Source organism: Rhipicephalus microplus, chromosome 1 (genome assembly GCF_043290135.1).
Source record: "Rhipicephalus microplus isolate Deutch F79 chromosome 1, USDA_Rmic, whole genome shotgun sequence".
NCBI lineage: Eukaryota > Metazoa > Arthropoda > Arachnida > Ixodida > Ixodidae > Rhipicephalus > Rhipicephalus microplus.
In genome coordinates, this window is record NC_134700.1 from 214,833,599 (window position 1) to 214,851,046 (window position 17,448).

Here is a 17,448-nt window from a genome sequence, read left to right on the forward strand (position 1 = left end):
CCTCCTTTTCTGTGTTTTGCGTCGCTCAACAATTTCACATACCTAACGAACAGCACACATCATAAAAACTCACACAGAGCCAGAGATTTTCTTCTAGTTTTTATGATGTGAAATTTCGGCCCCGTAGTATATGTGGACACCGAGAATTTTCAGCTAAGAACTCACAGTTTTGATTTCCGCACTGCGCTGTTATCGTCATCAGGACTCTGCGTTTGATGACACTAGCAGTAGCCCTGCATCCCGACGGCCACAAATCTATGCTATGCGAGGACCACGAAAGCAGTATTTGGCTGCCTTTAGAACACAGGTGATCTCAGCTGCCAAAACCATCCGCAACTGCATTGCGGGGCGGCAGTTCAGAGTAGACAAGTAGACAAGGAAGCCCTTTTTGGCCCGAGACGTTGTTTTGGGAGGCTGAAAATTAGTGTTTTCTGATGTTGTATTTACAAGACTTCGTTCAAACCAATGCAGTACGCTGGGGCTCGCACCAATACTTGTGCTTCATGAAGTATCTGCTGCGCAACACCCGTGCCAAGTTCATCGTCACCCCATGGGGATATCACAGCTGCCATAGCTTGATATGTGCCTAAATACAGTCCCCAACCGTTAATTAGGGCTCGGCGAGAACCGTGAAAAAGTTCGAATAATCAAGAGTGCGAAAAAAAAAATGATTCACCAATAAAGTGCCCGGCAGAAGATCTCATTATTGTCGAACTCGGCAACAACTCCCGAGCAACATTGAATTAAGGTCAATCGCCTTCCATTTGACAAATAATCGCAGCTTTTTTCGCCATCGTCAATGTCTTGTAACTGTTGCATTTCTTTATTGGTACCGATGGCGCAGATAGAGGGTGTGGCATCAGAGCCATTTAGCAGATGAGGCCTCGCACATGACGCAATAAACAGAAGTGAGAAACAAAGCCCAAGATGCAGATCATGCCTAGTCACAGACACAACTGACAATGTAAACTCTCAAATGACAAAAGTGAACGATGTCGGGCTGGTTCGTGCTGCAGCACTCGTGCAGTAGTCCGCATAATTTGGTAGTTCAGTCTTTCTCCATGTCATTTGTGTGGCCATTCTCATACACCACACAGAGTTGACTCTAAGCGTGGCTTTGCTTGCCGCTTGATCGTGGCAGCCGTTCTGTGTAGCCAACAAACATAGCCATCAAGATTGGCAATTGTAATTTCTGTGTGGATTTCTACACTGGCGCAATCTCAAGCCAAATCCAGTGCCGGCAACCTAGCAGAAATATTGTAATTATCGTAGACAGCTTTTCATGGCATTCAATGCCACACTCGATGAGCCAGCCAAAGTCCGAAAAATTGAAGGACGCACTACAGAGCATCCAAAAATTTGACAAGTAGCAGTGCCGTGAAGGCGTCTAAATAAATGAGCACGTCTAAGTTTTTAGCATCCAAATAAACGATCAGCCACTGTAAACTATTTAAGGACCATATGAAGCGCATGTATATGGAGTGTACGAGGCCCAGAGAGCCGGAAGTGACCCTTGCTGGGTGGCTGATATAGGCCTCGCCAGCAATGCTGTGCACATGCATCGCCAAAGCTTGGGTCTGCATTCCTTACGTGATCGTTCATCATGCCCTTAAGAAGTGCCCGATTGCAAATGCCCTTGATGGCAGTAAAGATGAGGTGATGTGGGAGGACATCTCTGACAACAAAGTTTTGGTATAAAGGGTGTCCGACGACGATGTACAAGTCTGAATAAATGTATTCAGTTTCTGCTTTCCCTGGGCTATGTTAGAGTGAAAACCTTTTTCTATATACACAGGTTTTTACAGTAGACGCAAGAAAAGTGCTTGCTGATAAATAGGTATAAACAGCAGCAGAGTGCCAGAAGTTTTCAAAACAGAAGTAAACTTGCTCACCCTTTGAAGAAGGAGTCCTTTTCTTTGCCTGCTATGAGCTCGCTGTAGATGTGGTGATCGCTAACATCGCACAGTGCTTTGAGCAACATCATGACTGGCATGAAGAAGAGCTCTTTCATGTACGAGAACATGACTTGAACTGTACCATTAGTCAGGTAGTGAAGCACCATGTTCTGCACAGAGAAAATGAACACCACCACTTCTTGAATCCGCACAAGCTCCCTCTGAACATGCCAACGCACATTTATAGAAAAACAGAAAAGTTGATGTAGACCTTGAAGGAGACTACTATGTTATTTGCTATATCACTTATGTCGTAAAATATTACAAAATATGTTATATATTGTAGCATCTGTAAAATACCTATATTGTGCCCCCAACACACAATTTGTGCCCTGACACATAACAAGCTCCTTATGAGTAGTCGCAACTACATAAAATGCTTCGTGTGCTAGCAACACTGAAGAAAAAAATGGCTACGCCTAAAAGGGTCAACGCGGCACTTTCACATGGCGACGTGCTGAAGTTTCTCAAATGTGGCATTTCTTCATCGAAGGCGAAAGAGCGCTAGCCATAAACCGCTTTATTCTTATCGACATAAAAGATTCCACTGGCTAAACAACAGAAATAGTTGCACTGTGCATACAAACATCGAGCCTCTTCAGCGAACTGCATCATATTTATTTCAAATTCAAGAACCTGTCCAATGAGCCTGAGGTTAAAGAAGGCAGCTGCTCATGTGTAGTGGGCCTCTCTGAAAACTGTGAACACTTGTGAGCCATGTTGCTGTGCTTCTACAGGCAAGGCCTTAATAGCTTTTGAAGTAACAGGCTGTAAGTTATGTTGCCGATTGCATGTATCCCATTGAGTTTTGTTGTCCTGTCAAAATCTGAATATGCATGCCATTAACTTGATTACAGAACGGGTTAGTGTATCTTGAGACAAGGCAAATCATAGTTATGATTGTAATATGAGTGGTCCTTTTTTTTCGTTAGCCTATCAATGTTATTAGGTTTCTAATGAGTAAGGTCATGTGCTTCCGAACATTAGCTTGTCCATGTTGGCAGTACTTCGTATTCAAATCCGATATATGCATGCACACAACCATAATACACACACACGCATGCACCAACATATATACACACATGCTACCCACGTGCAAACTTACGTACAGGGTGGTTGAACCTTACTCCACTCCCAAAAATGTCAGCCGTATGACTCCAGTGAAATTATTAATAAATCTACGAAACTAATCACTAACCAAAGTAAATTAGGACTTAATAAAGCTCGTTAGGTTTCTAGAAATCAGCAATCTGTTCTTCAGTGAAATGGTGATAAATGCATCACTCAGAAACAAGCCTCCTCCGACATAAGTAGCGCTGCACTGTGTCGGAAAGGAACCAACCAATGTGTCCGTGAGTCGATAGCTTCTAAAGTTGGAACAATCGCTTTTTGCAGTTCCTCTCAAATTTCTTGCGAGTCGACGAACTTAAACTGTCCATGCGCCGCATTTATTGAGAACACAGCACCATCTCCAGATGCCACAGAGCAAATGCAGGCATAAACACCGCACGTTTGTTCATAATGAATGCATTCCAGGTTTCACTACTACAGTTCACTTGGAAGATACGTGCATCAGCGACAGGGACATAGTGACAAATGTTTTGTTTGTTGAGGTAAACAAATCTTTTAAGTACAGTAAAACCTCGTTAATTTGAAGTCACTGGGGCAGCGAGAAGGCTTCGAATTAAGCGGGTTTTCGAATTGACAGAACATGCAAGAAGTTGGATGCAAGGAACTTGGAACTATTCAAAGTAATCGGTGCTCGTCGTTTGCTGTGCCGGCTAGCTTGCGGCCACTAAGGTCATGTTTTTCAGCAATACCTGGATTTTATTTTGCCGCGAACATGGAGGAACGTTGGGCCTCGCTCCTGCCACCGAAAAAAAAAAAGAAAACGCGGTCGTGATCGACTGAAATGTGCGCCTGCAGAAAATAAGACATCTTCACTGCAGCACAGTAGTGACATGCGGGCAGCATGTCGCCTGCTCCTCGCTCCGTCAGCACGTCATGATGCGACTGCTCGCACATTCTATTATAATTATGACTTTAATAATGACCAGTATGACAAAGCTCACGATGTGTTTTGGTTGGAAAAAATGATATCTGAAACTTTCGAACTTAGTTTTCGAAGTAGGTGTTGCTGGCAAGAACTCGGCCAGCAGTGCAAAGGCGCGAATTACTGGAGCAACCAGCAATCGGAGGTTCTCATACGTCACGACTTCCGCTATACTGTCCTTTATTAATTTATTTACGGTCCCAGAAAGAATCGGTAAATCATGACCCGCTGACGTTACGAGAAACATGCAATAAGCTGCCCGCATGTCACCGCTGTGTTGCAAAGAAGCACGGTTCGTTTTCCGCAGCCAGACGTTTTTGTTGACCACGAGACTGGAAATAGCGAGGCTGCCACTCGTTAGTATCGATACATTGCATTGCCTTGTAGCTAATAATAGCCGTCGTTCCGCGGATTCGCGGCGAAATCGGGATCTGGAACTGGCACATGGCACCCAAAGTTTTCTAATTAATCGAACTGGTGCCGGCCGCCACTTCAAATTATCCACTCAAACTTCCATTGCAAAGTACGGGACCGCGAAAATCCTTCAAATTAAGCGTGATTTCGAAGCGTGCATGCATTTGTGCGCATGTGCATGCACACATGCAAAATCAACATTTTCGAGGGGAAGGATTGCAACAGTTTAAATTGCAAATGGGTAGCACTATGACTAGCACTGAAAACAAGCATAGGCAAAAAATACCCCAACACACATAATGCCAAAAATTTCTTAAAGACCTTGCTTATATAAACGAAACTATACTCTGCACTCGTAGATGTCTGAATATTGACAAGAATGCAACCATGCTAAATAATGGTGTGCTGAATGGGTAGAATGAAGTCACTGCGAGCGAATTGATTAGAACAAACCACCACAGCCTCCATCACCTTCTTTCCAATGCGGAAGTTTATTATCTACGCCATTCTCCGTCGCGCATCGTCTCCAACCTTCGGGAAGTAATAAAGCAATACCTAGCCATCTTTCCATCCCGATGCCATGCATTGTGGTACAGCAATCACCTTTAGACATTGCTTTCTTCTTTCTCAGGCTCACGTGTGCAGCAAGGCGAAAATAAAGAAATTATGCAGCCGCCTCTCAACGCTGCAGCCTATCTGATATCCCTTTTCAAGGTTGACCATGTTAGTGCCATTTTCAGGCATGGCCGCTAGGTGGCGAGCACTCAGTTGGAATCGCAAATACGATATTACAAAATAAAATAAAAACTTGCTGTTTTGAATGAAGTCTTTCTATAGCACTATGTTTACCTAATATTAGCAACCAGATAAGGCAGGTGAGGCCACTGCCAATCAATCAACCATTCATTCAATTATTCAGTCAATTAGTATATAAGCAAAGTATAATGCACTAGCCCTCTGTTTCTACATGCTTAAAGAAAAAGCCCCCTGCATGTTGCAAACGTTAAGGGCAGAGAGGTGCCACTCCACTGCTGCAAAACTATGAGACCGATTGCGCTGGAAGTTCTTCAGGCTATAGAACTTTAATATGTTCCAAATAGCCTACTAAAATTTTGAACATATGTATGGGCTATAATTAAGAATAGAAAGATTAATTGCAAAGTTCCTCCAATGGAACGTGACAAGTAAGAACAACGTTTTGTTTTTTCTTGTCCAATAAAAGCAGAAATCCATTCTTATAGACAGGGGTTGGTGTCAATACAATGTGCTGTTAGCATTCGAAATTTCACAGCTATAATGTTTTTTATTTGTTTGTTTCTGAGAAAAGGCACATTTCATTTCATAGCTACAGCCTACAATTTGGTGTTCAAATGCAAACATGTAATAAAAACGACAGGTTAAAAATTACACGATGTGACAGCCGAAAGCTTTACAGCTGAATGTGCAAAACTTCAAAATAAGTAAGTAGGAGACGCTTCAGCGTTGCTTTCAAGAGAAGGTCGCGAGAGTGCAGTCTGGCCTCATGTGCTTCTCCTTTTGAAATGTTGCCTCAACTGTGCAGAAAGGAAACGAACAACTGTGTGCTTATTAACATTGGCCATCTCAAAGTATGTATCATTGAATGCCCATTGGAAGCAGAGCTGTTAAGTACCACAACGCCATTATATTTCTTTTCCGAAGCAGCAAAGGGCCCACTACAGATTCATAGGGCAACGCCCAACCATACGCAGCTGTTCACATGATGATGATGATTAAATGTATGAGCACTTTGTGGGCCTTTAAAATACTCACTCGTTGCTCAATTCATATCTCTTGATACCTGGTGTGGTTCTACGCTTCTGCCACGCAATATATGACGCGTTAAGGAGACTCCTTCCACTACACGACATTCATGTAGCGTTTTTCCAAAGCGGTTTCACCAAACCAGAAGGCTCGGGGGTAGAATACTTGCTTGTCACGCAGACTGATGATTGATTTGTGGGGTTTAACGTCCCAAAACCACCATTTGATTATGACAGACGCCGTAGTGGAGGGCTCCGGAAATTTTGACCACCTGGGGTTCTTTAACGTGCACCCAAATCTGAGTACACAGGCCTACAACATTTCTGCCTCCATCGGAAATGCAGCCGCCCCAGCCGGGAATCGAACCCGCGACCTGCGGGTCAGCAGCCAAGTACCTTAGCCACTAGACCACCGCGGCGGGGCACTTGTCACGCAGACTGCCCAGGTTCGATTCTCACTCAGATCCGGAAATTTTTATTGTTTATTTTACATGTACCTTTCTCGATTTTTCGATCACGAATGGGATATCTTGCACACAATCAACGACGCCAACGCAAACACCGGAATTTCTGCGAAACAAGCACTTTAACGCTACGGCGTTAAAATATGAAAAAGTTCCCAAGATACAAACATGAAAGCCAGCCAACCTCGCTTACTTTACCATACCTCCTTAAACAGGATTAAAGCCTTCCACTGGCTTCCTGCCCATTACGACACATTCTCAACATCCTCCTAAACCATATGCATGCTAAAAAGAAATGCATACTGTAAGGGCCAAATGTACTAGTACTTGGGTTCATTACATTCACGTGCTCCGCCAAGCAAAAACCTCTTGTTGCAACACAAATAAGAGCTTCAAAACACTGAAGTACAACCGATTTCCTTAGCAGCAATACAAGCATAGATACACAGAGTATTGAAAGAGACCAGGACACTGTGCGCGCATTTATTTAGAAGCCACTGGTGCAGAATGTACGTTACTGCATTCCTGACCTGTTAAGTGCCATGTTATGATTAAATACAAAATTACATGATAAAGAAGATAGATGAATATCGTGAACTCGAGCAAGATGATAGTTAGCAGAGGAATAAGAATAGTTATACAAATAAATTGTAACCTGTACAACTGAAAGTAACCACAAGAGATTACTAATCGGGGTTTTTTTTTTTTTTCAATGTGCTTTTTTCCATGCACTGCAACAATTTTCACGACAATTATATAGTACTCACTGTGCCAGTCTGGTCTGGTTTTACAGAGCGAAGCGAGACACCAAATTCTGAGAACATTTTCCCTCTGTTCTTCCAAGAAGGCCGCACCATAGCTATGGGCTAGAAGGAAAGCCATAGAGGTCATGTTTATGCCCGATACAATAACAGAGCTCAACCATAATCAAAATGTACACACAGGAAACGAATACAATGGAAAAAAATATGAATATTAATCAAAACAGTGTTAAAAGTCTAGTGTAAACTGCCAACAGCTATGCACAGTCACACTACCCAGGGGAGACAAATTCATTTTCGTCCACTTTGATTTCCCTTAATATCATAATTACAACATTTCAATGAGACATGACAAGTAACACCCCCTACACTTTCATTGGCTTTGCACAGTTGTGTCTAACTGTCCCTTAACGTAGCATTCAATTTTTTAAAGGACTTATAGCATTACAAGCATGACATTGCGGTACGCATTGCTACATACATCACTACATGATGCATTACTCCATGACATTGCATGAATCATAATTATCTGTCCTGGTTCAACTGTTATCTTCAAAAAATCACATCTGTGACTGTTTTAGGGAGAATGTGGCCCACTTCAATGAAACCCTTGAATTTAGTAAAGCTAACATAGCCATTACTAATACTCACATAATTCCTCCTGGTCATAATGAGCATCCTGATTATCTTTTCATTGCCGTTGACAATAAAATAACCTCCAAATTCCTGGAAAATAAAATCAAAGTCAACAGCAGTTCATCTCTATAACAAGACAGTTTTATATTTCCAGCCTCAACAGTAATTGCCGATGTGGCTGCACCGGTTGAGGCAATTTCGCTGCGCATTCTGCTGCAGATGATGATGATAGGAGTAAGCTTCAGGGATTTTCATACCAAAACATCTATGGAAGTTCCTAATAACGAAGCATCTAGTTGATTTCGGGGTTGAATTACGTAGGTTAATCTGAAATATTCGGTATTCTGAAATTCGTAGTTCTGAAAGTTTTTTACATTGGCAATACAGGCTTTTCAACGGGGATTTCAAAAAAAATCGTAAATCTGAAAATTTCCTTCATCTTATGTTCGTAGTAACGAGATTTTACTGTACTTCCAGTGCATAGGACGAGACCAAATAAAAAGTGTCCGCGTTACAAAAAAGCAGCAATCGGTAGGACAAACAACGCTGACAAAATGAAGGCACAAGAGGAGATTTATAGTTACGTGGATATTGTCATGCAATGTTTGATATATGACATAAGCTAGAAGCAGTAAAGTGATGTTCACCAAGGTGTACTCTGTCATTAGACTCATCATTTTAAAATAGGTGGAAGCAAGTTAAGATTACTGTTCACACACTCCTGCTTTTGAACCGACCCTTGCATCACGAGGCACTTGCTGTAAAAAAGAACAAAAAGAGAATAACACTCACTCCTGCTTCCTCTCCCCTTCTGACGAGTTCTGCAGGTGACATCTTGGCAATGTTGCAAACTTGAGACTGAGCAAGAGAAAAAAAAAATTCTGTGTAACTTAAAACTGATTCAAACATACAAGAAGAATATAGACAGTCAACATTTTTTACTTTTCGGACTGCATGGGGGCCATGAAACCGTCTGAAAAAACGAATTCATGCTTTTCTACTTCACTCAAGAGGTCAAAAAGCCACAGCCACGTTCGAAATTGCCTTTACAGCATGCAGTACAGTTGGTGAGCACTGTTCTGCTCGCCCAGGCTATTACGATTGTATTTGTTTGGTACCTGCTGAGAACCTCACTTAACAAAGTGCTAACCACCAATGCAAATTCTAGTCTAAAAAAAGTAATTAATTGTCTGCCACAATGACATTATCAAATTGCAAAGTAACAAACAGCAGCGGATCTTCAACAATTAAAAACTAAAAGATAGGCTCCCTTCGTGTACATACACCAAGAAGCATACAGCAGTGAAAAGTGCAAACATATCACAGATGCAAGGAGGTTCCAGTAAGTGAATAAAATACAAAGCCTGATGTGTGATGTAAATCACACTTTTATTTAGAGAGCTTTCACAGCCAGCAAGCCTTGCAATGGCTGTGAAGCCTCACAGTACAAGTCAATGTTCTACAAAGACAGTACCTTGCCAGAAAACTGCATTTGCTAAAGGCACAATGCACGAGTTTTGTTAGGTGTAACCTCTTTAACAATAGACCAAGACTATTGCCTCAGATGTTAAGGGCTTCCTTGTTATACAAAAGCAAAAAATGTGCATGAGACACATTGAAATAGCACCAATAAATTTTTCCCACCTTGACCATAATGGGAACTTCTCCCACTGTCTTTTTGATGGTGTCCTGGTGGACACCATTTACACTCCACACAACTGTAACATCCAATCTGCCTCTGTAGGTGGTGCCCCGATTCCTGCACTGTATGCAAGAAAATATAAGAGTCATACAAGTTATAAAATACACATCCTGCAAACCAGTGAAAATTGCACGATATACTTGCCTGCTTCTGGGCATATGGTTAGCAACCTTCTCAGTCAACAAAAATTACCTTTATTAATATTTTGTTCTGACCATAAATTTATACCAAGTCCAGAGTATAATACTAAAAATTGTAGGCAGCATTATTAAGTGGGGAAATAATAGTGGATTGCTTACAGTACTACAAAACATGCTCCCTCCCACCTTGCCCCCTCCAGTTGACACCGGTGTAAAAATTGCGCTCTTCACGTGATTTGATTGTTATCAGCATCTATGAAAATCAAGTGACCAGCAGTAGCAGCCTGTACTATGAACACTGCAGGACAAAGGCCTCTTCTGATTATTAGCAATCTACCTCTACTTGTGCGAGCACTTTATGCCTGCACGCTTCATTTCATCCTGCCCTACCGCCATCCAATGCATTTTTCAACGTTTGATACGCATGCCATTGTACTCAGTGGCCACTGGTAACCTTTCCTATGCATCACATAAGCAGGCATTGTGATAGGTTCCTGTACACTAAAGTCCTATTGCTTGCTAATCACACATGTTGACGTTTCAACAATTCAACTAATGATGTGAAAAAAGCTCCAGCTGTAAAAGTGAAAAGGAATACAGTTAAACTTGCACGATCCTGACCCAGCATATCTAGGGAGGCAAGGTTTTCTGTAACTTGTGGGGGTGCTGACACCCCCTGTAAAAGTGTTTGCGCCTCATGGCGCACATGTCTCGCGTAAAAGCCGCATTTAGGGGTCACAACTATTGAGCGGTAGGTGGCGTTGTGCTTGCGAGCGTTTATCGCCACCATCATCATCACCATGGTAAAACAACATTAACGCCGGCGGCAAGCGTTGGTGGTGGCACGCAGAAAATAAGCTGCTCTCGTTTGGAGTGGGACGGTAGCGCAGACAGTTGCCTCCAGCGGTGGGTCTGCCGTGGACGGTACTGCGGGCTGTCTGTGATGATCACGATTGGTGTATAGTTATTCGGCTTACGATATCGTTTTCTCTAAATGTAGTTAAATAAATGAGTGTGTTTGTTTGGTTTCTTCCGACTGTGTCTATTGTGTCCGATCACTCCAAGAGCAGGACACTCGTTCGCCATAACGAGACCCCACACTGGCACCCAACGTGGGGCTCTTGGAGCATCGGACGACACTTTTCGCGGTTCAGTACAAGCTTTTGTTTGAGCCAGGGTAGGCCTAAGGGGACTTAAGTAGAGTAGGCCTAGGAGGAATTTCTTATTGCTAGCATCGGTGGTGTGCTTTGGTGAGAGGGAGATCGGTTTTGCGATGTGTTCTAACTTGTCGGCACGTTGAGTTTTTACTTTATTTTTCTGCTTGCAAGGTTTTTTTTTTTGGTGTTGAGGTTGGTTTTCAAGAATGTTGTTGAGTTGGGACGAGAGCCATGCGGTCTGCATCCTGGGGTGAGCAAAGCTTAGAGCTTGTAGATTGTAGGCCAGGCCCAAAGCAAGTGAGTACGGACGTCTCGTGGGTGGTTCGATTTTTCTGTAAATAGCACCTTCTATCTCTTTTTGACTCAGGGAGCCGAGCGTCGTTGCTGTCTGGTGTTGCAGCTCGACACCGGTGCGTCACCGTCTAGGATGGATGACTCCGATCGCTCGGTAAGCTGCAGTGTGCGGCGAGCAATAGGACCACCTTACAGAGTGGACGTCTCCTTGCAGCTGCCCCTTCTGCACCTAGGCTGGGTGCTGGGTGGATGCCGGTTGTTCAAGTGACTTGTTAGGCTTAAGGCTCTGCGCAACCGGCTTTTGCATGTGGCACAACTAGGAAGATTGTGGCATCGAGGTGTTGCACTCTGCTTCCCTCACTTTTTTTTTTTTTTCATCTTGCAATGCACAAGTTAGGAAAAGTGACCTTTATTTTATATTTGAGCTAGGCGTCTCGGCCGCAGCTAGCAGTATTGACCATGGTACCACGTGAGCGAGGAGCCCGAAGCTCCCTTTCCTTTTGCCCTACTGCATTGTTCTTTCGGGTGTTTTGAATCTACGCGACGGGAGTGATGTAACCCGCGGCTGGCTGTCTTCTGCACATCATCAGCACCACTGGCCAGGAATGCAGTCGTGAGGTCAAGCGATGGACATGCCTGGGACCTGCGCAACTGCCTGCAGTCTGGCGCCCTCATGAGTGCTGGTCGCAACCGAAAGGCGTGTCGGCGAGAGTGACGGTTCGTCGCGCCGACGGCAACATAGCTTTTGCGGGACCGGTACTGAGGTGAAGTCGTCGAGCCGGACAGTGCAGCAGTGTCGACCGGCAGCGGTGTCGTGGCACATGGACATTATGTCGAGACAAGGGTTGTCATTCTTTTTGTTAGAGCTTGTGTAGCTGATTTCTTTCAGGTTTTGCTTTTCGGGATATGGTTTGAATTAAGGTTGGCGGATGTGGGGGTGCTGACACCCCCTGTAAACGTGTTTGTGCCTCATGGTGCACGTGTCTCGTGCCAATGCCGCATTTAGGGGTCACAGCTATTGCGTGGTAGATGGTGTCGTGCTTGTGAGCGTTTATCGCCATCATCATCATCATGGTTAATTGACGTTAGCGCCAGCGGCAAGCCTTGGTGGCGGCGCGCAAGAAATAAGCTGCTCTCTTTTGCCGTGGGGCGGTAGCACGGATGGTAGCCTCCAGCGGTGGGCCCACGTGGCGCGTCAAGCGTTAGCGACACCGCCTTGTTTGTTATGTGGTTGAGTGTTGTTTAATAATGTGTAAGGATGTCTTAGCGTGTTGATCACGATTGATGTTATAATAATTTGGCTGATGATTTCTGCGATCAAAAGTAGTTAAATAAATGGTTGTTGTCTTGGTTTGTTCCGGCCGTGCCTGCTGTGTCCGTTCACTACAAGAGCGTGGCGGAGTTCTCCACATCGAGACCCCACAAACTTCAGTAAAACAATATTTAAGGGACTACAAAAAGGGGAACACTCTGTGTATGTGTTCTTTTTCTTCTAGTCCATTTTGTTCTCTTGTGCTCTTTTACTGCATTTATGAACCAAATGCCTAAAAATGTTTTGACCAGTTAAGTTTATATAACTCACCTCTGCAGGATATACCTGTGGTGTTACAACTCCAATAGTATTCTTGCTTATCATGGGGCTTCCGATGTAGGGATCCTGTATAGAACATGTCACTTTGATGTCGAGAGGCAAAATGACACAGAATAACAAGCGATCAATCAGTACCGATCATAGTTGATATACAACCTCCCTATACCACCACAGTTGAGAAACAACACCTCCTAAAGGACACTTTGCACTAAGACGAAGCAGAGCTAAAGAAAATATTGACTGCAGTGATACTTCTGACTTTGCATCCAACATGCTATTTTTGAAATTTGCAAGTTTTGTTACCAAAACGTATTAGAAAAAATGGAGGCTCTACATGTGTCGAGTGACCCAACATTCCATGGGCTCAGCGACAAGTTTAGAGACAGACATGTCAAAGTAGCCTTTTCATGCATCGCACGAGGCAACAAAAACTGGCCATTAAAACTGCACATGTCATAAAGAATATAAAAAGCATGGTACATTTTCAAGAATGCATAGCCTTTGTCAACAAAGTTTTCCCAAACCAAACCAATTGACTTTGTGGCAGTTATCTCTGCATCTACAGATCAGGCTGATACATAAAAAATAGTCCTGCTAGAATATGCACTCTCTACAAGTGCAGCAGGTGAAGACAAGCTGTTATGAACATACTATCATCAATGGTTTATGGCATGGGTCGTGTTTACAAGTTCTGCATACCTGTGACACAATGCAGGATGTATGCCACAGATCTTTTATTTTTCTTTACTTTGAGCTGCTTTGCACATCTACCAAGGTTTTCAGTTGACCGTAATTCTACAATCAATGGCATCAAGGGCTCTGTTCCAGTTTAAGACCATAGCCGTATTACCCTCCAAAAAACTGCATAATGGCTCAGCAGGATGAACTTATTTCAAAATACTGCTTCCCTTCAAAGCCCAGTCAGAAGAAACGCATGTGGGTGTGTAATTTGTTTGGTAGAAATTTTAAAGTACTTGCTACACCCAACACAGTGGTCTAGTGGCTACGATGCTTTACTACCATCTAAAAGATCATGGAATTGAATCCCAGCCATATTTCAAAGGTGGCAATTAGCCAAAGGCCTGAGTGCTTAGATTTAGATGCACATTAAAAAATGCAAGGTAGTCCCGATTGCCAGAGCCCTCTAATAATCATACTGTGATTTTATAATGCAAAATCCTTGCAATTATTATTATAGGAGCGCTACAGTACTTTTTCAGCTAGGTCAGAAAATGCTGCCAATCGGTAGTGGGGGCTCCTGAGAATGCAAGAGCCAAACACACGCAACCTGGAATTTGCAACTAATTCTCAAGATCCATCAGAAATCTCTCTCTTCTCTCAAGAAATAATGCCTCGAAACTGAAGTCCACAGCCTTTGGCTGGTTTTAGCATTGCGAGTTGCGTAGTTACCACAGTTAACACATTCCTGCACACAGCATCACACTCAAAGTAAGCCCCGCGTCAAAAAAAAAAAAAAGTTCAAGGTCGTGATACGTGCTGATAAATGGATGTAGCTTCTTGCCCCCTGAATAAGCGCACCTTAATTCTTGCCTCCTGTAAACACACGCAACCTGGAATTTGCAACTAATTCTCAAGATCCGTCAGAAATCTCTCTCTTCTCTCAAGAAATAATGCCTCGAAACTGAAGTCCACAGCCTTTGGCTGGTTTTAGCATTGCGAGTTGCGTAGTTACCACAGTTAACACATTCCTGCACACAGCATCACACTCAAAGTAAGCCCCGCGTCAAAAAAAAAAAAAAGTTCAAGGTCGTGATATGTGCTGATAAATGGATGTAGCTTCTTGCCCCCTGAATAAGCGCACCTTAATTCTTGCCTCCTGTGAATAAGCGCACTTATTAGATGAAAACTTATCTAGGGTGACACAATTCCCACGGAGTTAATGCTTCCTTATTAAGAAGGCAAGTTCATCAAGTTACGAATTTGAATTTTACCAAGCTCATTTCTATTTTTATATGGCACTGGTTTGGTGCCATATAACTCTGCCGCTGATCACCAAGGAGCATGGCATAGCTATGTAGGTGTTCTGAAAGGCCGGTCCCCAGCCGAAAGCTTAAACAATAAAAAAAACTTTGCCGTTTAGGATCCACGAGGATTTTGTTGCGAGAATGCGGGGGAGGTGCTACAGCACCAGATACAGCATGTGTGTGCCCGTACGCTATGTGACCATGCCTAAAAAAGGAGAGTCCACTCAACACTCCATGAGACAACACAGGTGACACCGAAAAATTCAGCACATTCAATGCCTTGCGGAAGTCTGTTTCATGCAAAGCAGTCAGCTAGTGATGGTCTAGGCCGTATTTCTCTTTGAGACAAGCATCAGGACGTGGATTGACATTTGTTGTAAGTGTAGTAGCTGTGCACACATCATGGGCTAACCACGAGTGTCGACTACACCGGCATTTACAGGGTAGCTTTTGGTCTGACGAAATGCCAGAACTCAAATTAGAGCACAAACGTCTGTATTATAAAAATGAAGTCCACTTTATGATGTGATGATGTGAATACCATACATAACTTTTGTTAGTGTATTCCTCTGAGGTCGAGCAATGCTTGAACTTAGTTTGCTGAATCATAAGAATACAAAAGTGATGCTTATTAGACTGCTATAAAAGTGGAGCCAACACTGAAGCCACAACTGACGTTCACCCCAAATGGTGCCAGTACGGTAAGAGTAAAGGTAACGTTTGTTGCTTTGTTATAAGATTAAATAGCCAGCCCTGCAACTTCCATTGACATCACACTGACACCTACACAGGGTCTTTCTTCAGATTTCCTTCAAAACCTGGTGTGGATCTGTGGTATGGTAGGATACCAGACAGCCACGCACAATGCTTTGCTTCCGATTTCTGTGGAGATGCCGATTTATATTCTTCATATTCATCTCGTCAATGCTGCCGATGCTAGTTTTCCTGAACACTCTCACACTTAATTAACCAATGTCTGTTCTCGCTGTCCCTGGCCAGACATAAATTGTCGATCTCCTGTGATGCATACCATGGTCCAGGGTATTTGGTTATATAGTGTAAGAGGAAAGCGGCTGACAACGTATGTGACAGAATTTTCACGCTATATGTGTCATGACCAGACAGCTATATTCATCAAACCCTCTTAGCTTTCTATAGGAGGGTTACACGGGGGTGAGGCCCCCGAGATGGCGCCAGCGCGTTCATCTTGGTCGCCTCTGTGTAGGCACTCAACCGCATTCTATCCGTACACACTGTAGTGTCATGCACACATCCTCCCGTCACCATTTTAACAGAACCGGTGAAGTGCCACACCAGAGAACATCTGTGCCATCACGAACCACACAGATGGTGGCGGCAGACGTCGCTAGTGCCCAAGCGGACGTCACTTACAGTCCTCCTGCACATATTCTGCTCTACACCAAGTTCAAGAGGCAATCACGAGGGTACCCATACATAGGCGGTTAGATAGATATGTAGACTGAAACCCTCAAAATTAATCGACGTAGCGCGTTAGAAAGAATCATAGGACAAAGAAAGAGACAGAACAAAGCGCTTAAGCGCTCCCTTCTGTCCCTTCCCTTGTCTTATGATTCTAACGCGCTACGTCGATTAATTATGTCTTACCAACATGCCCAACTTTATACTCTAGTCAAACCCTCAAATTGTTTAGTCCTGCTAAGAAAGTTTTATCACATTTAAAATAAAAGTAGGTCGCCCTGCACTTCTACAAGGAATTCACAATTGTGGAAGCCTTGCAGCTTTTGGCAAAGCAAACATTTATGTTTTTTTTCTCGCTGCATTGCACTGACTGAAATGTTGCTAAGAAGTGACGAGACACCACATCTGCTTTAAGCGCTAAACAAGGCCACCCGGCACTTCATGGGGGTCGAATGTGGTCTATATCATAACTCTGATGTTTGCAAGTCTTCCTCGATATTTGTCTGCATGTTATTACACTGCACTTGCTGCCTAAGGCCCCTGTTCGGGGCTGTAAATAAGAGGGAGTTTACAGGGTTCTGAACCCCTCAAAATTTTTTCATTCTCTAATTTTCGGGTGATATCTCCTTCATATAGAGCGTCAGTTGCAAAAGATAGCCGTTCTACACATAAGCATCCCCCGAAAAGAATTCCTGGGTATCGCCCTGCCCTGTTGAGTGCGTCACGCAAGGGATCAATCACATAGTGGTAAACGACTATTAGAGCACATAGATGTAACAGGCGGCATGACGATGCTTGGTATCAATGCGGCGTTTGTCTCCACAGATTTTTACAAAAGACGACGACCTAATCACCCGATTTGCCGCTCTCAGCAAGCAATCGGTACGCAAGCGCATCATTCTCGCACACCAGACATCACAGCACTTCACGATGGGCTTTCAACATCACGTTAAAGAACAACGAAGAAATCTTAGGATATCTCACTCTAATTTCCAGCTTCACTCGATCCCCGTTGGGCAACGCAAACTCGCATGGCGGAATGTCCTGCAGCATAAACAGGCGACACAAGATGACT

The 17,448-nt window shown here is 43.5% G+C and overlaps 1 protein-coding gene across 1 annotated transcript in view; it reads right to left on the bottom strand.

The window, feature by feature from the left end:
• The window catches only part of Polr1B (RNA polymerase I subunit Rpl135), a 65,215-nt gene that overhangs the window by 47,225 nt on the left and 542 nt on the right, over window positions 1–17,448 (bottom strand). Inside the window, exons 3-9 of the mRNA XM_075891283.1 lie at window positions 17,358–17,417; window positions 12,940–13,014; window positions 9,709–9,828; window positions 8,857–8,922; window positions 8,080–8,154; window positions 7,435–7,533; window positions 1,893–2,065 (exon numbers count right to left, since the gene is read on the bottom strand). Of these exons, the coding sequence (XP_075747398.1) occupies window positions 1,893–2,065; window positions 7,435–7,533; window positions 8,080–8,154; window positions 8,857–8,922; window positions 9,709–9,828; window positions 12,940–13,014; window positions 17,358–17,417 (668 nt within the window). The remainder of the gene's footprint in view (window positions 1–1,892; window positions 2,066–7,434; window positions 7,534–8,079; window positions 8,155–8,856; window positions 8,923–9,708; window positions 9,829–12,939; window positions 13,015–17,357; window positions 17,418–17,448) is intronic.